This window comes from Fistularia commersonii, chromosome 17 (assembly GCF_037954325.1).
Source record: "Fistularia commersonii isolate RoL2024-O1a breed Wild chromosome 17, RoL_Fcom_v1.0, whole genome shotgun sequence".
Classification (NCBI taxonomy): domain Eukaryota; kingdom Metazoa; phylum Chordata; class Actinopteri; order Syngnathiformes; family Fistulariidae; genus Fistularia; species Fistularia commersonii.
Genome location: NC_141300.1, coordinates 10,296,972 through 10,321,603, shown reverse-complemented (window position 1 = coordinate 10,321,603; position 24,632 = coordinate 10,296,972). Strand labels below are relative to the sequence as shown.

General features: G+C 39.5%; 1 protein-coding gene across 2 annotated transcripts in view; it reads left to right on the top strand.

Moving 5' to 3' along the window:
* The window catches only part of mical2b (microtubule associated monooxygenase, calponin and LIM domain containing 2b), a 59,695-nt gene that overhangs the window by 31,251 nt on the left and 3,812 nt on the right, over positions 1 to 24,632 (top strand). Inside the window, exons 15-34 of one of the 2 annotated variants that reach the window (XM_086163004.1) lie at positions 787 to 863; positions 1,175 to 1,243; positions 1,384 to 1,512; positions 3,934 to 4,080; positions 4,232 to 4,480; positions 4,571 to 4,687; positions 5,412 to 5,792; positions 6,502 to 6,600; positions 6,716 to 6,808; positions 9,776 to 9,962; positions 10,318 to 10,391; positions 11,550 to 11,631; positions 18,093 to 18,254; positions 19,525 to 19,575; positions 21,713 to 21,828; positions 22,019 to 22,237; positions 22,924 to 23,090; positions 23,205 to 23,545; positions 24,205 to 24,278; positions 24,384 to 24,473. In XM_086163004.1, coding sequence (XP_086019130.1) covers positions 787 to 863; positions 1,175 to 1,243; positions 1,384 to 1,512; positions 3,934 to 4,080; positions 4,232 to 4,480; positions 4,571 to 4,687; positions 5,412 to 5,792; positions 6,502 to 6,600; positions 6,716 to 6,808; positions 9,776 to 9,962; positions 10,318 to 10,391; positions 11,550 to 11,631; positions 18,093 to 18,254; positions 19,525 to 19,575; positions 21,713 to 21,828; positions 22,019 to 22,237; positions 22,924 to 23,090; positions 23,205 to 23,545; positions 24,205 to 24,278; positions 24,384 to 24,473 — 2,924 coding nt within the window. The remainder of the gene's footprint in view (positions 1 to 786; positions 864 to 1,174; positions 1,244 to 1,383; positions 1,513 to 3,933; positions 4,081 to 4,231; positions 4,481 to 4,570; positions 4,688 to 5,411; positions 5,793 to 6,501; positions 6,601 to 6,715; positions 6,809 to 9,775; positions 9,963 to 10,317; positions 10,392 to 11,549; positions 11,632 to 18,092; positions 18,255 to 19,524; positions 19,576 to 21,712; positions 21,829 to 22,018; positions 22,238 to 22,923; positions 23,091 to 23,204; positions 23,546 to 24,204; positions 24,279 to 24,383; positions 24,474 to 24,632) is intronic. The other variant, XM_086163006.1, reaches the window with a different exon arrangement.

Sequence of the window (24,632 nt, the reverse complement as noted above, 5' to 3'; positions counted from 1 at the left end):
ATAATTTACCTTCAGCGAGCCATTTTCACAGCCCATTTAGCGGAGATTTACTTTTCGAAGCTGATGGAAGCTGAAGTGTATGTTTGTTCACGTGGATATTTTCGGTCGTCGTCTTTCGTTCCGGGCGGTAAAATGTCCGCGATGAACTCATAAGTGCCTCAGAGAATGTTTTACAAATGCGCTGTTTATATCCATCTTCTAAGCCTGAAAAATATGACCGTATGCATCTCAACTCCCTTTGAATTTCTGAATCTTAAGGGAAAGAATTTGACGCATCAGACATTGAGCCTCCATTGAATCCAGAATTATCATTGTTTATAGATAAATAGTTCCAACCGAGGTTGTTGGATTGATCCACTCGATCCACCTTCTAATATATTTAGTCTACTTAAAATCCGTATGAGAAGATGACATCGATTTTAATCACTTTTAGAGGCGTAATGTGAAAGATTTATGATGTTGTGGCATCCTTGTAAATGATTATGTGAGCATCTGATCAGAGCTTTGGATTGGTGGCTATATGTATATGTGTGTGTGTATCAGTTATGTTTGAAACTGCAGAGCAAAGGATCCAGAGAAGGGTGTTGAAAGCGTTTCCTCACTAAAAGAGTACTTTCACTATTGGATTATCCTATTTCCTGTCCAATGTGTTTTTAAGCGCTCCCACTTCTGCGAATGTTCCCGTCCAGTTTATCTGCTAATTTCGTCATCTGATGAAGTTAGTTCAAGTACAAGACACGGGCAAAGACAAGAATGTTAACGTGAACTTCTGGTTGTATCTTCCAGGTTTTAGAGCATACGATGAAAACACAGATGAGCCGTCGGCTGAAGGCCCGCCTCAACCCAGGAAGAGGATGCCCAGGGTAGAGTCAAATATTGTCTCCTCGCTCAGTTCTTTCCTTCAATTCGTCATGCTTTGCGGCATTTGTTTGCATCTTTTCTTCGATTATTCAACGAGGTTTAACCAAGCATCTCCCAAAACAGTCGGCTAATATGTCAAGTGCAGCAAATTTTTGGGTCGAAGCATCACTTTCTGATTCAGGTGCCTTCAGTCCCAGCACCTGCTCAAGTGACCAGGAGATCACGATTTATTAAAATTTAGGACTAGGAAGACAATAATGCTTGATTTCTGAGCTGATGTGAGTCAAGCTTCATGTCTCTTTTTTTTTAACAGGATGACAAAAAAGTGGAAGAAGAATCCATTAACAAGAGGAGACGAAAGGGCGACTGCTACCTCACAGAGGTGAGGCGATCTGAGGACGCAAAATCGATTCAGCTCAGCTCAAATCTGCCCATCACAGTCCATTAACAGATGTGTGGTTTGTCACTTAAGGCCGTGTTGCTTTTGTTTTTGCATTTCCTGTGCCCTTCACTTGGCACCAGTTGTCCTGTCACAGCGCGCCCTCCGCAGGCGGTGCCGTGGAACTGCGGGAAAACAAAGTTCGCTCGATGGCAACTCAGCTCCTGGCCAAGTTTGAGGAGAACTCGTCGACGGGAAAGACACACAGCAGGGTGAGAATCTGGCACAAAGACGACCGCTGGTGTATATGAATTTTTGGAATCAATTTCTGAAAAAAAAAAAAAAATCATTCTCAAACAGAAAGACTTGCTGGAATACTTTCTTGCGAAAAGCCCTGCATGGCGTCATCTCCATTGATAATTAGTTTTCTTTGTTCCGCACTTTCAGGATTGCTACTTATGGCGTGTCGAGTGATCACCTTGGTGATGCGCGACAGTGAAAGCGGTGTTTGAAACCTACTGGTTTATTCTTGGCGGGTTTACATGGGATGTTAATAAGATGCATTTAGAGAAAAAAAAGAGTTTACATCTTGTTGAAATCTTCTTATCGTGGCAGCTGGACTTGAATTTCTTCACTTGAAGTAGATGCACACCCCCCCCCCCCCCCCACCCGAGAGGCTTCTGCAGTTCTACTGACCTGCGGGGAGTTTCAGTTGAACTGAGGACCATGTATTTTATTAAAAATGAGAATAAAATGGCAAGGTATAAGGAAATCAAATATCAGTCACTGATAGAATTCACTGTGGATTCCCTGTTCCAATCAAACAGTTCAACTTCAGTAGAACTGAAGACGCCTCTCTGATGAGGGGTGAAACATCTTCAAGTGGAGAATTTCAAGTCCTGTTGCCACAAGAAGAATTCGACAACAACTCACCAGAACCTGGAGAACCTCAACAGACAGGTTGATATCTTGGCATGTTCATGTTGTCGTTCCATCACAAAATCTACAAGGAGGACTCAGTTGTCCCTCACTTGATTCCTCTTCGTGCTTCTCCAATCTCAAGGAATCCCAAACCCTAGGACTGTATTTTCTGCACCTTAAGGCGCACCGGATTATAAGGCGCACCTTCACAAACGGCCTATTTAAAAAAAAAAAAAATCAAAAATAAGGCGCACTGCATTATAAGGCGCATAGAATAGAAGCTACATCAGTGGCTGGGGTTGCGTTATGCATTCACTAGATGAAGCTGCGCTAAAGGGAATGTCAACAAACAGATAAGTCAGTCAGTCAAACATCATTGATTGAATACAAACCATCGTTCTGACAACTCCGTTCACTCCCAAAACAAGTTAGTGTATTCACAGTACGGTACCGTACGTACCGGTAGCTCTTACCGATATTTGCGCCGCCTTCGTTGAAAACAATGTATTTCCAACTCCATTTATCACAGTGCAGAGCGTTTCATAAAATGAAAGCACTCAGAAGGATGGCCTCTAAATTCATTGATGTTCATGTGGCTAGCGAGCGCTGTTGCCTTCATTCGAATAGTGACTGTAGAGACGCTTCTACTTGCAGTTCAACAACCCACAGTTCAAGTTTGTCCTTTAACTGTAACCATCTCGCTTTGTTTCCTCGGAAACTCTGTTTAGTCTTCTTTACTTAGCGCAGGTCATCTTGTTGCTTCCTCCACTTCCGTACCATTGATTCATTAATGTTGAATTCTCTGGCTGCCGCTCTTTTCCCGTGTTCTACTGCGTGACTGATCGCCTTGAGTTTGAACTCTGTGTCGAAAGCGTGTCTCTTGAAAAGCGGCATTTTGGGGTCTTTATACACACACAAGTGGTGTGAGACTGGAATTACCCTTTACCGTTTTTACCACTGCTACTTCGACGACGCGTGCACACATACAAACACACACACACACACAGACACACACAAATGGAAATGAAAATGCGCGCTTCGTGCAGTCATATATTCTACCATGCACCGTGCTCTACTTCTTCTACGGGAGAAAATGGATTCGATATTGATCCATATATACAGGACTGTCTCAGAAAATCAGAATATTGTGATAAAGTTCTTTATCTTCTGTAATGCAATTACAAAAACAAAAATGTCATACATTCTGAATTCATTACAAATCAATTGAAATATTGCAAGCCTTTTATTATTTTAATATTGCCGATTATGGCTTACATCTTAAGAAAACTCAAAAATCCTATCTCAAAATATTAGAATATCATAAAAAAAAAATTGCATTACAGAAGATAAAGAACATCATCACAATATTCAAATTTTCTGAGACAGTCCTGTAAGGCGCACTGTCGGTTTTTGAGAAGATTAAGGGCTTTTAGGTGCGTTTTATAGTGCGGAAAACATGGTACTTTGACATCTGGAGGTCCTCCAAGTGACTCTAACACTTTGACGTGGCTTTATTGGCCTCGCGGTCGTCCATCTTGCCTCCGGAAGGTTAGAACCCACTCCTGAGTTCTGGGAGCGCAGACTTTCAGGGCGGCGTTTGTGTTGCTGAGTCGTTCACTCGGGCGTCAGAAAAGACATTTTTTTAAGTTAGTGAAAGATGTGACATTCTCAACACTCCTCTTTACTTTTTATTTCCTTCCTGCTCATTTCATTCCTGTTTGCCTCCCCTTTCGTTCATCTGCCTTTCTCTTTCCCTTTTTCCCCACAATTAGTCTAGTGAGGACCAAGATGATCCGTCCGTCTCCCCCGCATCTCCTTTCTCAGATGAGGATGAGGAGGAGGAGGAGGGTGAAAACCTTCGCTTTGCAAAGCCAAAGGATGTTCCCCCTCCTCTGACTCCCTCCCGTCCCAAGTGGGAGGTACGCTTCCTCCCCAGCGTGTGTGGATGTGATTATAGATTTACAGCTCCTTTGTTTTCCCAGCCGCGCATGTACTGTAAATGTCTAAGAGTTCAAAAACCGCCACATTCTTTGACTTCCTTCGTTTCCTTCTCCCTGTTTTCCTCCTCAGCCGTCCGTCTACCTCCGCCTGCTGGAGAATCCCACCTCTGTAGCTCAGCAAGCCACTTTCCTCTTTTCCCCGCTGCCTTCCAGCACCGGCAGAATCAGTCGATCTCCCTCGCCCTCGTACTCCAAAAGCCCGTCACTCTCCCCCGGCCCGTATGGGAATGAACAACTTTCCCCGCAATGCACCTCACCCGACCTGACGGCTAGTAATTTGTCGGCCCCGGGGTCTGAACTTTCCCCGCGCTCGGGACAGGTGAATTCATGGTCATTTTGTGTTTGGCGTGGCCGCTAACCAAAGAAAATGTAGCTATTTACTTTCGCCCTTTCCCACCCGCCCCTGCAGACTAAGACGCAGAGAATTTGCACCACAGAATTTACCAGGAGAAGTATTAAAGAGAGAGCTGTCCTGCTTTCTTCATTGTTTCCTGACTCCCAGAAAGCTGCTCTCTCCGATCCAAAGGTTACATATCGGCCGGAAAGCATGAGCTTCTTCTTGTTTGACTAAAATCACAGCTTGGATTTAACGCAAGGCGTGCCATGATATATTTTTTAATATACAATATAATTAATGATACATGTGATTATATTAATCAATCATTTTAACTATTCATTTCCAAATTTTGTTATATACAAACACCGTTTGCTGTTTGACACCATCCAGGATGGGTGGATATGAGTTTTGCGGTTCAATTTTTCTTCAGGGTTTTACAAAAAGTACCTTGTAGATTTTGAATGAAACATTGTATGAACCATGCATTTTATTTAAAATGAGACTACAATGGTAAGGTATAAGGGAATCAAATATCTATTATTGATAGAAATCACCTTGGACACCCTGTTCGAATTAAACAGAAAAAAGTAGGAGTTGATTTTCACATAAACACCTTCCTGGCTTTCCGACGTTTTATTTAGCAAAATCCATTCATGAGCCCTTACTAATTGCTTTCCCCTGCTTTTCATTAACTGCTGCCTTTTCTTTTTCACTATTTCCTGAAATGGACTGGGAATCACATTTATTTAAAACTTGTCCTACTTTTTGCATGACATGTTTATTAATTTTTTTCCTACAAATGTCGAGATCCATTTGTCCGTATCCTCCGAAATACCAATCTTTAAAACCTGACCGGTTTGACGTGAGACTATCTGTTCTTCTCCTCTTCCCTGTCCGCCTGCTGTGTCTTAAGATCTCGGTTTACCCTGCGGTCCACCCCGTCCCAGACCCCGCTGCCCAGGCCGGCTTCTCCTCAGCCCCCCGTCACATGGCAAGACACAAGGATAAGGGAGACGCCTCTCCTCCCTCTTTGTGCGCAGACCATCACGAGCAAATCTACTCCCACTCCTCGATTCAGCCGAAGCGTTCCTTCTCTGACGAGATTCGGGAAGTGGCTTCGACGCTCGCGGCGATTAGATGTGAAAACAGACACGGCGCCCTCGCCTCCCATCTAGTTTCCGAAAATAACGCACTTAAAGATTACACTTCCTACAAGTTAAAGCCTGAAAAAGCACACAGACCTGGTCGGGAGACACCTGAAGGCATCGGATGTGATGAAAAGAATAAAGTGCAGGTAACCGGTGCCTGACTTACCGGGATATAATTTTTGGACTACTTAGCGCACCCACTAAATTTAAAAAGAAAAAAAAATCTGTACGATTATAGGCCGCACTTGTCTAGCCGCAAGTGTCCATTCGTAACATAAGATATTTACACAGCAATATTTTTTTGACTTTTAATTAAGTATTTAATGTAAATGCTTTTTTCCAAGCAGTGCCTGTAACACGGCTGGTTAAAAAATATAGTCGTCTACTTGGAAAAGTCATTGATCGCTCTCTTCATCTTTATCTTTTGTGCTAAAACCATTGAAGTCATCTTCTTCAGTATCGGAATTGAACAGCCTCAGAATTATTTCGTCACACGGTTCCTTAGTCTCTCTTTCATTTTTGCTCTCATTGTCACTTGCTTTTGTGTTCTGCGTGTAATTTCATTGGTCCAATTTGACGAATATGTTGGTGGCATGAAGCCCATTGGCCCGTAAAAGTCCATAAATTAGCCAGATCATTGTTTAAGCTGCAGAGTGTGAAAAAAGTAGCAGTTAATTGTATTTTTAAATATCTAGCTTAAAAGTTTGCATGACATTTCCTTTAAACTAGACAAATAATTCACTTCTTTCACGATTGCCGTAAGATAAGTTATTTCCCCTAAGATATAGGTCGCGGTCCGGTGAAGCCTGCAAATGGACGGCATGTTGATTCTAATAGTTTATTCTGGCATCTCAGTGCAACGGAAGCCAGTCGAGTGAGAAACCCGGGAAAGTCTCTCGGAAGTCGATAGTTTGCTCCCAGGGTCCGGCTGCCGCTGCAAGATATGATAAGGAGGTACGATAAAGACCCCGACCAGAACCGGGTCACGGATTCTCATCTTTCCGTCCTCCTTACCGCTAACTTTTGTCTCTATGATTCCCGCCTCTTTGTATCCCGGCGTTCTCTTTAGCGTATAGTGGGGAAAGTTTCATCTGCAATTGATGCAAAAGCTCAGGCACTGGCCATCCTGTATGAAACAGACCACCGGCCCAACGCCACACCGGTAAGAAGCCCGTGGTGGTTGCAGAAGAAAATCTAACCTTTGAGTGTTCGCATAGCTTTTGAATTTAAAGCATTTAATATGCACGCACAAATAAGCAAAAGACAATAATTAATAAATGAAAAAAATATTAAATAATTGTTCTTAAAACCTGTCATAATAAAAGCATGGACTGCATGTTATGTATGATTAAAAAAAAAAAAAAAAGAATAAAAAAGCAATGGAGGAAAGGTTACATCTAAAACAATCCTTTATTTTCTATCAGAAAAAGGAAACATTTACTGAAATTGCATTTTTTCGTGATGAATATATAAAATATATTAATCTTCACTTTTTTAACTTACATGCTAGCGCATTGCACTGCAGCTCTTATGCTACCACAGCTTTGCTTTCTCACTGCTGCACTAACAGGCAGTATTTGCAAAGTGCAGGCTTACTTGCAAAGTGCATCCAAAGATGGTATAATTACATCTAATTTCTGCTCCCTCGTGTGAAACGGGCAAACCCATAAAATGACTAAACAACAGATAAAAACATGACAAGGCAATCCTGTGATGATGAGGCCTTAAAGAACAAAATAAAATATATTAGATGGTATTATTTTGTTGTAAATTATGTGATTGCAACTTAAACATACTTCTTTATTGTAAACCCTTGTTAAAAGCCAGCCTGAAATATTAAATTCACCCCCCGAATGAATCCTCTGCAATACCTGGATTCATACTTTGACTTCCAAATTTGATGTTAAAATGAGAAGAGAGCTTGGAGTTTGAATTATGTCACGTGGGGTTCTAAATTCTGTCATGGAGTTAGTATTAGATATCATGATTCTGAGTTGTAGCCCTGTTGGTCTCACCAACAAATCCCAAAAGAAACTCCTGCTCCTCCAGAATTCTACAGCTTGGATCGTAAGCGGGACCCCCTCCACGGAGAAAACCTCACCGCAGTCCTTCAGCAGCTCCCCTGGTGGCCTGTAAAAGCTCAGATTAACTGAGTAATAATAATAATTTATCTTTTATTAATCCCTTCGGGGAATTTTTTTTCTCTGCAATGAACCCATCATGGATGAACCATGAGCAGTAGGCATGCCGTCCACCTGCGCCAGGGGAGCTGTTAGGGGTTCAGTGTCTTGCTCAACAACACTTTGACACACTAGGAGGAGCCAGGAATCCAACCAGGAATGTTCGGTTTGGAAGACGATTGCTCTAACCCTTCTGTGCCACCGACCCCTAACTTCTAGATATTCTTGTCAAGGCAACTGGACTTGAATTTCTTCACTTGAAGATATTTCAACCCTGATCCGAGGGGCTTCTTCAGTTCTGATGGCCTGCGAGGAGTTTTGGATCTAGGTTATGACGGCTCCTTATGCAAATCGGAGAGCCGATCGTCAGAAACTAGCTTCGAAGAGGGTTGTTATGCTAATGGAGGCGATGGAGGTGTCATTCAGTGGGGACAAAGGTACAACTTTTTGGGATATACGTGGATTAGGCTGAAAAGATGAAGACAGACTTTTCGGAATGTGAAACAAAAGAGTGAAACCCGTTGGACTCAGAGTCACAAGGAAATTACAAATATTGCTCCTTACCTACAAATGCATCCACAGCATGGCTCCTCTGAACCCATCACACCGATTTATGATCTCCACTCTCTCAGGTCCCCAACTCAACTTTGTGCTGTGTTCAGTCGCTCCGCTCCCGACCTCTGGGACTCATCTCCTCCTGTCATTAGAAATTCTGCCTCTCTATCTCAGCTTAAGTCGAAACTCAAACACCATCTGTTCAAAATCGATTCATTAGGTTACATGCGATGCTCCTTGTCTTGTGTTGATGTTCTAGTTCGAGCTGCAGTGAAAGAGGTTACAAACTGGAGCGACGATGGCAGTTGGAGAATTCTTGCCCACTGTCAGACCATGAGATGTTGCGGTACGGGAAGGAGATAAGACTTTGCTCATTGCTGAGGGATGGTTTGTCCAAGTATGATTAGATTTTTGGAAAGCGCCCCCCTCCAGTCCTTTCACAACCCCTTTTAGACCAGGAGCTCAAGACCGTCCCTGAGATACTCAGCACAGATCCATGCGTTTGTTGTCTTTAACTGTTTCTCACTAAATGTTTTGCATTTGTGTTCTGTCCATTAATTCTGGTCAGAGAACATCTTACTGTCCAGGTACGCCCTGGTTTGCTTACATAGCTCGGATATTCTGTCCTTGTGATGAAGAAACGTTTGCTGTTAAATGAAAAGCTGATGTTTGTGGACCTTTGCGGCACAGGTTGGATTCCAATTATTATAAAATCTTATTACAGTCGTATTAAACTTTGTTTCATCAGCATCATTTCAGTCGTACATTGATACCACCAAGGAGCTCCACTGAACGCCACAGGAGGTCTTTCCTACCTGAGGCCATCAGACTTTTTAATTCCTCTTCCTTCAGCCGAAGGGAATATTCAAATCTTTGTACTTTTTAAGACCTTAAAACACTTTATAGCCTTGACTTTGACACTTTATGGTTTTATTTGTATTTCTTATTCTCCCTCCTTCCTACTATTATTTATTATTGTTATGTTTTACTTGAAACTCTGGCACAACAATTTCCTTCGGGATAAATAAAGTTGTTCTTATTCTTATTATTCTTATTCTTATTCATGCGATCGAGCCGGACTTGACAACTTCAAGTCAAATTGCTCACGCTGTATCAGTTTGGATTCAACATCCAGAGCCCTGTACTCCGTCAGATGTACTAAATTTTTTGATCTACAAATGTCTGTTTGCATAGCAGCTTCATGGATAGATGTTGAGTCGAAGGACATTTCATAATATGAAAAAACCTTCATCTTATTCCAAAGCCAGATGTTCTCATGAAAGTCCTCCTGCTTGCTTGCGTACTAACTGCATCTTTAACTATTTCCCCTGATGGTTGTTTCAAGTACAAACTGTCTGGAAGTTGAGTCTTACCCCCCCTCCTCCGCCTCTCAGTGTGTTGGCAGGAAAGACGCCCCCTGTGGCCTCGGCGGCAGCGACAGTTGCCACTTTTGCACCAGACGGGTTTACGTGATGGAGCGACTCAGCGCCGAAGGCTTCTTCTTCCACCGCGAGTGCTTCCGCTGTGACGTCTGCAACTGCACCCTGCGAATGGGGGGCTACACCTTTGACTCACGGGAGGGTAGGTTTTTTTTTTTTTTTTTGAGAAATTATCAAGGCTTATCCATTTTCTGAGATTGTGGCCTCCATTAGCCATCATCCTTGCAAGCCTCAGATGGAATATAAAATGATTTCATTTCAGGTTTGACCGATTCCACACCTTTTCCTGATGATCTATTCATTTTTTTTGTGATAAAAGAAAATTTCTTGTAAAGATATGAGCGAGTCACAGTTGATAACAAGATGATTGTTGATTCTTTCAAGGTTCTTTCCCTACAATGAAAATGTTTAATTCTTAGCAATTAATCCAAGGAACTGTCTCACCATAATGGATGTATAAGTTACTTTATCTATAATTGTCTTTGTGACCTTTCCAGCCAAATTCTACTGCAAGATGCATTACGCCCAGCGCCAGTCCAGCAGTTACCAGAGCAGGTTCAGAAGGAGAAATGTAAGAAATATATCACATATTTTCAAGTGTGCATGATAATAGAAAACTGCGTGGTAAAAATTAGTAGTCGGAATAATTTGCACAAACCCCAATTCTAATGAAGTTGGGACGTTGTGTAAAACGTAAATAAAAAAACTAAAAACAATGATCTGCAAATCCCTTCCAACCTGTATTCAATTGAATACACCCCAAAGACAATATATTCAATGTTTGAACTGATAGATTTGATTTTGATTTGCAAATATTCACCCATTTTGAAGGTGAGTGTTGTCATTGGGTGTTCTGTTCATTGCTGCATCTATTAATGCAAGGTAAAACTGTACCATGCAAATCAAAAGCCATAAATCAACAACACCCAGAAACCCCACCGGCTTCTCCAAGCCAGAGCTCATCTGAAATGGACTGATGTGAAGTGGAAAAGTGTGCTGTGAGTCCATATTTCAAATGGTTTTTGGAATTGATGGATATCATGCCCTCCGGGCCTAAGTGGTAAACAGCCATCCGGATTGTTGTCGGTGCAAAGTTCAAAATCGGGTGTCTGTGATGGTATGAGGAACATGCACATCTGTGAAGACACCATCAATGCTGAAAGATACATCCAGGTCTAGGGAGAAAAAATGCTGTCATCGAAGCAGCATATTTTTCATGAAACCGCATTCTGAATGCATTACAACAGCCAGGCACACTTACAGTATCTCCTATTGAAAATGTGTGGCCGCTCAAAATATGTCAATGGATACCCCGGACTGTTGAGCAACTGAAGTTGTTTATAAAGTAAAAATGGAAAAGAATTCCACTTACAAACCTTAAACATTAGTGTTCTCTGTTCCAAAATGCTAATTGAGTGTTGTTAAAAGGAAAGGTGATGTAGCTCAGTGGTAATAAGTGCCGCTGTCCAAGCTTTTTTGGAATGTGTTGCAGACATCAAATTCAAAATGAGTGAATATTTGAAAAAAGTATTAAAGTTCATCAGTTTGAATATTAAATATATTGTCTTTGGAGTGTATTCAACTGTATATTCTGTTTTTACTTATGTTTTACATAACGTCCTTACTTCATTAGAATTGGGGTTTGTAGGTTTCCTTCATGCGATTAAAAAGTAAATATTTTCATGTCCCTGTGATAATATTTTCTGTTTTCAATGGTGTATGTCGACAGGACGACCTCCACCACGGCCCTCCCTCAACGCTGGACAATGGCAGCTGCACAGCGACTAGTAATGCCCAGGCGACCCCCCCAGGTACCCTGGTTTCTTTGCTTAGGCGAGGCCTGAGTTGGCCCTGCCGCGCCGGCCGGGCCGTGTGTGTGTGGCCCCGGCGGCTGATGGGCAGTGTGTGTGATTGTTTGGCGGCAGCGGGTTCCCACGTCAGCAGCTGCTCGAACGACTACGTGTTCCTTTTCGAGCTGCTGAGCCTGGGCTGCCCGCTGCTCTGCATGATGCACGAGGTGCTGGGACAGATGAGCCGAGAGCCTGTCGGCCTCCAGCTAGCATGAGATCCAGGAAAAATCTCAATCTGTGGTCTTTTTGCACTAAATTCAGTAGAAAAAAGGGTTAGTAGAGTAAAAGGTACACCAAATATTTGCTGTATTTCCTACATGTCTTGAGGTTTATGTTTTCAGTGACCAAAGTATTTTCATCCAGCAACTCCAGTTGTTAAATTGCCTCCTTGGTTTGGTTTGACTGTAACTTTGCATCATTATGATATGAAATCACATTGCACGACTATTAAAATTAGGGCTGGAAGATGTATGAGTTTCTTTTTTTTTTAATTGATATGTCATATTTCTATGTCAATTACATATTTGTAATTTTGGTAAACATTTTTTTTTTTTAATATTTTATTTATTAATTTTGCTAAGTTGCCTAAAATTCAGCTAGAAATGACAAAGGGACCTTAAAAATCCTTCAATTGGCTGCACAAATAACGTTAAATTGACAAAACAAAATGACCCAGATTTTGAATGTGCTGTTACAGTTAAGTTGTCTAAGCAATTTGTTTTCACATTTTTGCTTACCTGTATGATTGTGTGTGTTCTACACAAAAGAGGCCACTATGAGGTACGTCCTTATTAAAATGCCTTCTGAATATTATGATGGGAGTGTTTTGTTATGCAGTCCTGCCCTAATTTTTGTAATGCAATCACAAAGTCGACAGTATATAGTAGGGAATGGCGGGGCAATCAAACCCTTCTCAATGCGTCTCACGCCAGCTTGTTCCAGGCTGCTTTGACTGCAAGACGCACTCATAACACACTTTTAAGTCGCGCCACTGCTCGAGTCTAGACGTTTAGACTTTACAGTCTATTCTTACGGATTGCGTCAGATTTTCATGTTTTGATTTCCAACTAAGACTTTGACTTCTAAATAGTCGAGGCAGTAAAGTAACCGTGAACATGTCCCGCGGACTTTAACCCTGAACGCTTTGGAGGATTTTGGTTTGTTTTCAAATCAACTCAGCGTGGATTTAAACTTGATACCGTGTGCCGCATCTTCAAATGCACCCCAGAGATGTGCAATGGAAATGCCTTAACAGTATATTATATATATTTATACAAAACATTTCTGAACATTTCTTTTTGTTAATACATGTTTTGGTCCTGTGTCCCGCATTTCGTTAATTGGGGTATTTTTATTCAACAATGATTTGTGGCTTAGCATTTTGGTTTTGAACAAAATCTGGGAAGCACAAATGAAGAGCGGTATTTATGAAATTCTCTATTTCGAAAAACACAAACCGCTGAGTCCACAACTTCTACAATAACAGCATGCTAGTATTAGTATTAGTTGATATCGGAAAAATCAACAAAGCAAAATTCTACATTAAGAAAAGCCATTAATTGTTTATTTTTAAGGTATTCCTATTTTATTCACATGTATAATTAGTTTAATGGTAGTATTAATGGTACATTCACACTTTATTAATGAAAGATTCTCTTTCTGATTTAATCAGTTACAGACGTCTAGAAAACAGCTCTAGATGATATTCTTAAGAAAATTGCAAATAGATTACTTGAAATTATTTAGGTGTATATTTATGCATGTGATTCAGACAATTACACCGGTACTGCCAATGTTTCGTCTCTTTTTTTTAATACTTATAATAACCTGTTTTTTTATTAAGTTATATTACTTTATCAAATAGAAAGAAAGCATTAAGCAATTGTTTGTTTTAGGGACCGAATCTCAAGCAAGAGCTTTTTATGCCTTACATATTCAATTTTGGCGCATCAATTAACAAATAAAACTATTGCATCTAATTCTAGTTCACCTACTATGTTTATTAATGGAATTATACTTTAGTTCTGCTTAATAGCTTGCAATTACTGTCATGTTACTGAAGGGGGTATATTCTTGACTAAGTGAAATCATCTCACGTTTTTCCTCAAGCATTGCAGCGGGTTGTTTTTATGTTGTTATGCAAATTTGATTTTGTTTATGACGGATTGAGTTCTCATTCTTTTGTAGAATTGTGTAGAATCAGGGTCAATACGAGAAATGCAGCGACCTGTCTGATTAGTTCTCACTTTTTTTTTTTTTTTTTTTTTTTTTTTTTTACTTCGATGTATCATTTTAAGAGGTTTACTCCCTTTTTCTGACTATTTTCGGCACATATTTTCCTATTCTTCGACTTTCCTCCCCGAATCTCTTTTACTTTCTAATTTTTCTGTCTCATTTTTTGTTCACTTCGTGTTGTTCGGTCTGTTTCAAGTTTCCAGTGCAGTGCTCTCTAATTGGCCGATTACTGCCAGCAGGGAAGGAGACAGTTGTCCCTCTTTTATTATCTATAAGATCTTGTGTTGATGCTTCCGCATCGGCTGCGTTTTTTTTTTTAATTTACATTTCCACTTTTAATAATCAGCACCGACCTTCATTAAGCATCATTACTTCCGTGTTCAGCACGTTGTGGCTAGTAAAGGTGTTAAGTATTGTCTCTGTTTATCCATATTGACTTTAAATATTGGACAAACTGCAACCAAACCATATGCTTTCAATGAATAGATTGGGTAGTATTTAATATAATTATAGTATTTATCTGTCTATTTTCTAATTGACCTAAAGGCGCAGGAAAAAGATTAAATTAACTTACTGCAAGGAATTGCACAAAATCCTGATCGGAATTGTCCAGAATCCAAAAAGTGAGACTTTTTGAAGAAAACCTGTGATTACATTTATAAATTATCAAACAAAATACGAGACAGTTAGCAAGAAATTATCTGCATGGGCATTTACCAAACAATACCCAAATAATTACAACCAAAAAAATTACATCAAATATCATGATGAATCAAAATGACCTGTTGTGTACAACGATTGGCAATTAGAAATATATTGAATAGCTGAAATTGCATATTTGAAGGGATTCAATTGGTGATGGTTTAATACAATCAAGAGTCTTTGACTGTAAATGGAATTTCCCTTCTATGCATCTCAAATAAAATCATCCTGATGATAGTGATGATGATGATCTGAAGCATCTGATCTTCTTCCAATTGGTGAACGGATGGCAATGTAACACCTTTCAGCTCAGTCATGCATCCTAGCCATTAAACCCGAGTAACTAATGCTTGCACCGAGTTCCTCCCTAATCCCCCTAACAACCATTCATCTGCCTAAATGTATTCTCTCTAATCTACCAACGTGTCTGTGGTCTGTCTGTGGTTCCCTCTGTTGCAGAAGGAGGACCCTTTCCCTCTGAGCCCCTCACCACATCACTTTCTTGTTCCTCCTAGACCTTCCCGGTAGTTTGCCCCCCCCCCCCCCACCATATAAATTTAGCTGGCAAAACTGTTTGTTAGAAAGTAAACTTTCAGCCTTGTTATGTGTCACTGTAAAATTGCTTAATTTATGATATTCATAAAGCTGTAAATACATACAAAAATAAAGCCTTTTTGATTTAATAAATGATTTGCTTCGTCATTTGTTACCAATTGGTTGAATTTCACAATAACAGTTACCATTCGGGTTAGTCTTATTCTGCAATTCTAACCACAGAATTAACTCAGAACATCGCTAAAAACGCCCAATCAAAGAAAATCCCTTCTTTACCTCTGTTTTCCTAATATCACCCACACAAATCATTAACAGTCACTGCTTTTGAAAGTAACACCTGCTTTGTAACATTTGTTGGAATTTTCAGCAGATATGAGGGGAGATTTATTTTATTTAGCTCACTTAAATAGAGGTGCACTATATTCATCATCAACACATATGGCCTTAAAATATGATGTAGGCAGCATATTTTATATACATAGTATGCACAATATTATTGGCATACAAGCTGCATTATAAAATATCTGCTTTTTTGATAACATAATGTCAGCACATCATCTGCATATTGGCAGATACCGGCTTTAAAAGTAATTGCATCATATTTCTGAAAGGTATTATTGTCAACCAATCAATATAAAGTACAACTAAATCAAATATTTACAGCATATTCCAGTTATATATTTAAGATACACAACATTATTGATATGCCTTATGTGGCATGTCAGCACATATGGAAATTACAAGAACACACTTTATTCAAATGCAGATATTTTCATGATACCTTAGCAGTTGATTAGCTGACATACAGTAATCAGCTGTACATAATTGCTTAATTCCATTCTCATATCCTCAATCACATGGCTTTTCATGCTTTTACTGCAAAAAAAAAACATTCACGACTTAAGTTTAGCTCTACGTGCAAAAGCAGAACTATAATTGACAAAGGTACACCTACTCGAAGGTGATGTGGCCTGAGCAGAGCTGAAGTGAATCGGGGCGCAAGAGGTAGAGTGATCGTCCCTGGAATCGAACGTTTCTGGTTCGAATGCCGGCCCCTCCTAGTTTGTCACAAAGTTGTTGAGCAAAAAACAGAACCCCAAACTACTCCCCTGGTACCGATGGGTTAAATGCAGAGAGAATTTCCCCTGGGAGGGAATAATAAAGTATAAATGAATTGATTAAATCCTGTCCTGGTGCTCCTTGGGTTTTCTCTGTCTTATCATCTGGGTTTAATATCTGCACATTTTCTGGTGAGCTTTTTTTGAGTATTTTTTGTGTGTATTTTGTTTTTGTTGCTTTTTTTTTCCTATTTCAAAGCACTTACTTAAAAACTGACAGTCCTGTCATTTCTCTTTAGCCCGATTATATTATTGTCCTGAATTAGAAGGGATTCGATCAACAAGTTATTTAATTTCAGTCTCAAACCTTTTTAAATTTGGTTCTACAACACCTGCAAAACTGCTCAGCAGAACTCCATTTTCATGAAATTGCTTCAAGTGAAGTCTCCAAAAACTGCATGAATGCTTCTTTTTTATTTACTTATTTTTTAGTGTAGTTTATATTAATTGTAAATTGTCAGGGCCATTTGTCTCTGACATCTGCTTATTTACATTTTGTTTTCTGGTGTGGCAGATATTAAAATAATTTTCAAAATATAATATATAATAGTCTGTATATATTTATGTACTATAAATTCTGATATCAGATAGTAATCCCTTATATTTCCCCAGAAAAAAAACTACAGTTTAAAATATGGAGTGTTGAAAAGCCCTGAATTAGATCTGATCAGGTGAAGTTGCTCCGTTCACATGTTCAAGATAATCCAAAAGATATAAGTCAAGAGCAACAAAAAGTAAACAAAAAAAATATTCAGGTCAGATTTATCATGAAAATTAAGATTGTGTGGGTCAGTTCTGGTTAGAATTTAGCCTTAACAGAGAGGGAATATAAAAACAAAAAAGTGAGTACCGGATATTTCCATTTCTTAGCTTTGAAGTGGAGACTGTTATGCATAGGTATGAAAATATGAACATTTGATATGAATGCAGTTTTATCCACTTGTCGCCTCTGAAAGTATCCTTTGACCTCAGCAACCAGGAAACCTTAGAGAAGTGAGGGACAAATTTAGCTCCCAGGTCACCGAGTTGCTTCAGGACAAACAAAGAAAATAAAATAACTCTAATGCAACTCTAAAGATCAGCATTTGCTTAGTTTCTCTTGTGGGACCATAAAAAAAAAGTTGAAATTAAGAAGTAGTTCTAGAGATTTTATTGTCCATCCTCAAATGGTTGTTGAATTTCCTGTAAGGATTTCTTCTCACAGATGTCTTTTCTCAAGAAATCCATAAAATTTATTTTTGGTTTTTCCGATCTTCATCATATCTATCAGCAAATAATCAATAAAAAATAAATAAAAATTATCAACAGAAATCTATTTACACTAATCATGCTGTAAGAATTCGTCAAAAACCGTAGCAAAAAGGCCCCTTTCAAATGTTTTTTTTTTTTTCCCTGAACCTGGGCATGAAAAAAAAACAAATATCAATGAATGCCATAACAGTAATGAGCAGCAGCGCCAAATGTAGATGGACTGACTTGTACGATCTTCCCACAACTCTGGGCAGCTGTGGAAAAACAGACAATGAGGAGCCACAGTAACCACTAATTTCCTAGAAAAGACGTCACTGGTACTAAGTTGTGTGTACTTTTGGTCGAAATCCTTTTAGAACTTCAAGCCATATTCATTGTTTTCACTGAGCAGCATTTACCGAGGTGAGACATGGTGTGCTGATGGTGTATGTGAAACACTGCTTATTATTTTTTGCTGATGTTTTGCAGGACACAAGCAGCACAGCAACCACTGACTCACTATGTCGGAAAATATCCTCTAATGCTTGTCCCTTAACGCTCACTTGCTGTTTCTATCTCCAGAGAGGCCGTCCAGCATGCTCACAGAGAAGCTGGATCAGGGTCATTCAAGTGTTGTTGCAGACACAGAAATGGCTATAGAGGCACTGGACGCCTCCTGCCTTGTAAAACCTGCAGCGTTTGAGGTCGCAGAGGCCAGGAGCCTGAATCAGGACTGTGTCCAAGGTTAGTAAGCAGGATGTTTGTTGTTTCACAGGGCTGGGCACTATATCCTTAAATATTGAATATCATCTCATCGGTTTTTCAATACTAAAAATAACTGGGCCCAGTTTCATTGTTAGCAGAGCAGTAGTCCACCTTAACCCCCAGAAGGACCAAAAAACATTACCTTAGAATCTCGTACAAATTACCTTTTAGGTTAATAACAAATTACCTGAAAATTAGTAAGAAAAAAAGGTTAGTCACAAAGATTTTTTTTTTTTTTTTTTAGAAATGACCAAGATATTATTTTACTAATTTCAAGAAATGTCTGACAGATAGAAAAAATAAAACAACTTGGTCAATCTTATCACCTGAAATTTTCTACACCAAAACATTTTTTCCCTTAATATATACATGACTTAAATTCAAAAAATCTGGATTTTCCTTATATTTCCCAGCCTCACCGTATCATCCATTTAAAAAAAAAAAAAAAAAAGACTGTATTTTACAAATTTACTTTCTAAGGCTACAGAAATGTGTTCTCAGCCCATGTTATTCTATGAGAACCTGATATTCCCAGAGAGAGACCATTAAACTGCCTGAACTTTTCCCCCAAGCATGTTTGTGTTGGCATCCCTCTTTGGGATTGTCTGAGAGATCAGGGCGTACCTCGCTTGCTGTCGCTATTCTCCCACACTCTGCTTAATGTTTGTTATTTCATCTCAGTGGCAAAAATTCATTGAGCTTAGCGATGAATACACACACACAAACACACGCACACACACACACTCAGGCTCTAAAAAACAACGAAACCATCACCATCCATTAGTCACAGCTTGGAAAATGTTTGCACTGACTGTAAAATGAAAGAGAAATTTTGCGATGATAAGCAAGATGAACGCAAGTAAATTAGCATGAATACTAAACAATTTACCTTCATATTTTTTTTTTGCTGTCATTCATTTTCATGTGGTGCTGCCCACCCCATAAATCAGTCAAGGTGACATTTACTTGAACATTTGCATGAAAAATAGCATGTAGTTTTCCACAACTGCTTTGAAATTAGCTAAAATAAAATTAAAAAAATCAAGATATTTATCCCTAAGATTGTTCAGGGGAAAAATGTACTTGAAAATCTCCCTTAAAAAGATCTCCTAAAATCATCAAATGATTTGCAGTAACAGATGTTATTCTGGTCATCAAAGTTACACGCAAGCAGTTATGATGGTTGAAATAAACCAGCCAAAAAGAACAAGGGAGATACTGAGTCTTTTTGTCTCTTGCTTCGATTCAGACACCGGTAAAACCAAAGCAAACAACCGCTGGAAACAGAAGATCAAGTCCAGTGAGTACCTTCTCTTCTGACTGTCTCTCTTACTGTCCAGTAAGGACAGGAAGCCCTGTTTGCATCCCGGATCGTCTTAGAGGTCACATCATATATTCACTTTTGTAATAGAGTCTGAAATGTTTGATGGTGCTCTTCGATATTCTGAGAAAAACAACTGGATCAATAGGCGGATCAACAAGAATTGAATTTTACCCCTCAATGTCCCGTCTTGGGCCTCTTTACATATTTTTTTAAATATGTGAAATCACGACACATGTTCTCCCACGTGTCTGCGTGGGTTCCCTGTGTAATTTTAATCCTCTGTGTCTTGTGGTTTTCCTTCTGGAATGCTTTTTTTTGGCCAAATAAAATGGAAATAAAGACAAAATGCAGCAACGCTTAGCACAATCCACTCCAGAGTAAACCAATAAGTCTTTAGTGATTTAAAAGGTAAGCCTTTCATTGCAATGTTGCTAGAAATCCAATGTGCATTTTTAAAATCTAAAATTATTTGATCAAATTTAATAGGTATCATAACATCTTGCCAAAGAACTACAGTTCTGCCAGTTAATGTCCCTATGAATGATATTAAAAAAAAAACTATAGGGTTTTTTTTTTTAGGCTCAAGGAAAGAAGAAAGCTAAACAAAAAGCTCACGTTTAGAGCTTTTGATTTTCTGTTTTTTGATGTTGGAAAAAGGCTATCGCTCTGATTTTTTTTTTCACAATCTGAGGAAGACCCACCATTTTCTACCTCTTACCCGAGATGGGATGTGATGTTGGCTCACCGAAGTCAGTATCTCAGATGTCTGTCTCCCCTAGCAACCCTCCTCTTTTGGGATACAGAGCAATTCGAGATCTAAAATAAATGTCCCCCAGTGTATTCAGGATCCTCCTCGCTGCTGAACGTGACTTCACCTTTAAAAGAACAATAATTGATTGCACATAAAGGATGTGAATGAACACATCTTCAATTTTCGCAATTTCATTTGCAAATTATGCGGAAATACCAAGTATAATTTGGCAAGAATTTATAAAATAACAAAAGTACCTTGCCACTACCTCTAACACTTTGAAAAAAAAAAAAGGAAATGTATATAAAATGACCTGAGAAGTTAAATAAATCATTAAAATCAAATCAAGTCAGATAATATTCATAGCACCTCAGTGTTATCTTCCATAGTCAGTGGAGGGATTTAATTTTCTGGGCCCTTTTAACTTGAAAAGGTTTGATTTTAGCAGTTTTAGAATGTGCTGTTGGAAGACTGTCCAGTTTCCTTCTAACTGGAAAATATTATATATATTTAATACATGAGATGCTGAAGATTAAGTGTGCAGGCATCCAAAGGTGGTGTTACTGTTGTAATGCAAGAAATCCAGCACTTGAGGTCAGTATTGTTTGCTTTTAAATACATGCGGCAACGCATGGGCTTTCCACCAGCTGCCATGACATTATTTCTCTTCCAACCCATCAGTCAACTTTAATTTCTATTTTAACCCTGTTTTTTCCACTTGTGTGTCCCCCTGTGTTGTAGATTAATCAAATGACCGCGTTCAGCTTCTACTTGGCGTTGCATGTCTCTATTTTGGTTCCTTTTTTTCATGGTTGTTTGAATTTGTCCCCACCTTACCCCCGAATCAGTTAAAACCCATCATTTAACCATCGAAAATAACATCCTTTTGCCCTACTTATTCCAAAAGCTATCCCTTTGAAATAAGAAAAAAACAATATATATATATATATATATATATTAATAAAGTGATAACAATTTGATTTTTGGAAGGTGTAATAATTAGATATAAACCATTTTTGCTATATCTAATCCAGCAAAAATAAAATTCAAATCAATTGAAGGTAAAGACATGGTATATTACATCACGTTACCCATAAACAATTAACTCGGATTGATAAATATGACAAATTAAATGCAATTGATAGAGATGAATTATAGATGACGCCAATCTATGGCCCTGTAATTGGCAAAACACCTTAAACTTAGATTAGTTGATAAGAAAATAGAATGCTAATTTGTGCTTTTAGAGAGCAACAATGATGTCACCCTTTTGTATGAGTGTCAAAAAGGGTTATGATATGTTGCCATTCTGTGTCTGAGGTTCTCTGGAAAATATCCCTCCCGTTGTGTCTGTGTTTGCAGCTTTCCCTCTGATCTTCATCAAACACTTCCAGAAGAGCTGGCTGCCAGAGAAAGGGGGACCGGAGACCGTCCCTGAAGCTGACTCCGAGGACATCACTGCGGCAGAAAAACAAACCGTAGGTTGAGTGAAATTCACATCACGCCGCGGCACACGTCGTTATCTTTGACAGTCATGTTAGACCAAGATCTCCTTTGTAATACTTTGATGCGACCGTGCCGTTCTGAGCTGGAGAAGATATTTTAAGGACATTATGAATGCACAAGCTTGACCTTTCTGCCCGCTGATAAGACCGCTGTTTTTTTCAGACCTCCAAAGGCGCTCGCAAGACATCCGAAGACCCGCGGCTCGCAGGAGGTAGCGAGACTTGTGAAAAGAAATCGGCGACTGCGTGTCAGTCGTCCGCTCCGAAGAGACCCCTGGCGTTAACTCCGTCTGAGAAGGAGAGGCTCCTGAGTTGGGACCTGCGTGTCCCTGCTCCGGAAGAGACTCCAGGCGACACGGAGCAGGCGCAAAGTGAAGACCAGGTGGAGATTTCACTTTAGACCTTGAGTGGTGTTGCTAAAATAAGTAATATTCAAGCAGCATTCCAGTGTTGCTCTTATAAGCAGTAGTCCGTAATAACCTGCTGTATCAGATGTCACTTTAAATTTTATATAGGCATTATTTAAAAAAAAAAAAAGGCAATTTATTTAAATACAATTTGTCCAACAGCAATTACTTGGTAGAGGCAAATTACTATCAAGCTGCTGTTGGGGAAAAAATGCTGAAAGCTCATTTCTAAATATTTTAGATGTCACATTCTGTGGATGTTAACAATTGGACTTTGAGATCAAGATGTTTTAATTATATTGTTTATTTTACATGGTTGTATCAGCTTATGTTCAGCCAAATATCAACATCCAAACAATGCCGGGATCCAGCTGGTAATGTCGATATAACAAACCAATCAGAATTTTTCACTTGATCCTGAAAGTTTTCATCAAGCAGCCTTCACTGGTTTTGACAGGTCTGTCAAACATCAGCCAGTAAAAACTGTCAGATTCAAATTCATCAAAGCATCTTGTTCATTGTTCAGGAAAAAGTCTCTTTATCTCTCACTCCTTTCTTCTTCATTGTATTGCAGAGATCCAAAGACAGTGATGTGGATGAGATTTGTGGGATTAAATCCACATTATGTCACCCACATTTTTCCCGTCTGATGTTTTATCAGGTACAGGCAGAGACGGAAGCAGATAAGCCACGGACAGACCTGGGCCAAGATGGAGGAGCAGCTTCCAGCCAAACCTCTGCCTCATCCCCCTCGGCCTTCCAGCTTATAGCCAACGCCTTCAGGAGGACATTTAGTGTGACCAATCCCTCCAATGATCCAATCCCAATGTCCGTACAAGATGTTATTTCAGTCGCCCATGTTATCAGTCTCCTTGGATTAACACTTCTGGGTTGAAGTCAGGTTGTAACGCGAGCTATCGATTTGTCTTGTCACTTCAACAGGAGGGTCAACCACGACGGTCCTCGAAAACCGAGGCCCATGTCAGAGGGAGCGCTGAGCCTCAGCTCACTCATTAGCACTGAAGCTGAGCTGTCCAGAGAGAGGAAGGACAAAAGACGTGACTCCGGCCTGGACCTGCCCTCCCTGCTCAAGCAGGTCGCGATACAGAGTCGGAGAAGCTCAGGAGGGGTCTTTCCAGACAACGTGCCTTCACTACCTAACAGGAAGGTCAGCTTGTTCTCATCCCTGAGGCTGAGGAAGAGGGAGGGATCAGAGAGCGAGGGGAAGGACCAGGAGGCACAAAAGGAGATCAGGATGATCCTCACCAACCTCAGAAACAAAGGTTAGAATAATTTTTCACTAACTAACAATTAGAGGCACCTTAAGACAAAAGCAGATTGTTGCAAACCCAGATACAACAATGTCAGGACTACAGTACCGGGATCAGTGTCCTGACTTTTAGTATGTGCTACCAGCTACTTGTTGAAGGTTAAAGCAACAAACCTACTTTGTGAGGATTTGATTTTGATTTTCCTGAAAATGTATTAAATTGTCAATTATACTCATAAATAAAACAAGGTTGGAAATACAGAAATTACAAATTACCTATGTGTTTTGCTCATTCTTAAACCCCTTTTCTTTATAGATTATTCTTTAAAGGTTGTTAAAAAAAGTTATTTTTGCCACTTTTTGCTTCCGATTATGAGTAAACTAAAATAGTCAGCTCACAAGAAATTAGAAAAAGAGAAAGGGAAAACACCTAAGATTTTCTGTAATTATTACAACTTATAGGCATCAAATTTGGTACAAATAAGAATAAATTTGGGGATCATAATTATAACTTAACAACCAGATGACCAAAAAAACAAGTTGTTCCATAAAGGGGAGAGAAAATAAATTCTCGCATGCTGTTTACTTAAGTGGATACTAATGATATTTAATTTTTTTTAGCTATATGTCATTCTAATGTGTTTTGATTGTTTGTCTTTTATTTTTGTCTAGCCTCCAGTCAGCAAAACCTAGAAGAGACCTGCTCAAGTGAAGATGAAAATGACAACACTTCATCAAATCCTAACGTCTGTAAATTCTGTCTGAGTTCCACAACAAAGTTCAGGACACAAAATCTTTTTTTAATGTATATTGATTTACTGGGACCTATATCTCTACATTTCTGGTTCCAGTTGTTTTCGGAGAGACACAGAAGGACGCAGGAGAAGACGGTAGCCCAGCAGGCCAAAAGAGAACAGTTAAAGAGGCTTCATAGAGCTCAGGTACCGTCAGTCCTATGTGAAATCAGGTCTCCTGTTACGACCGGACAATGAAATGACTGCTGAATTTACTTCGAGATCATCATGATGTTCTCATGTCTCATGACATGATGTCTGTCGTGACGTTCTCCCCATTCTCATCGGTCAGTGGGTTAAAAGCTG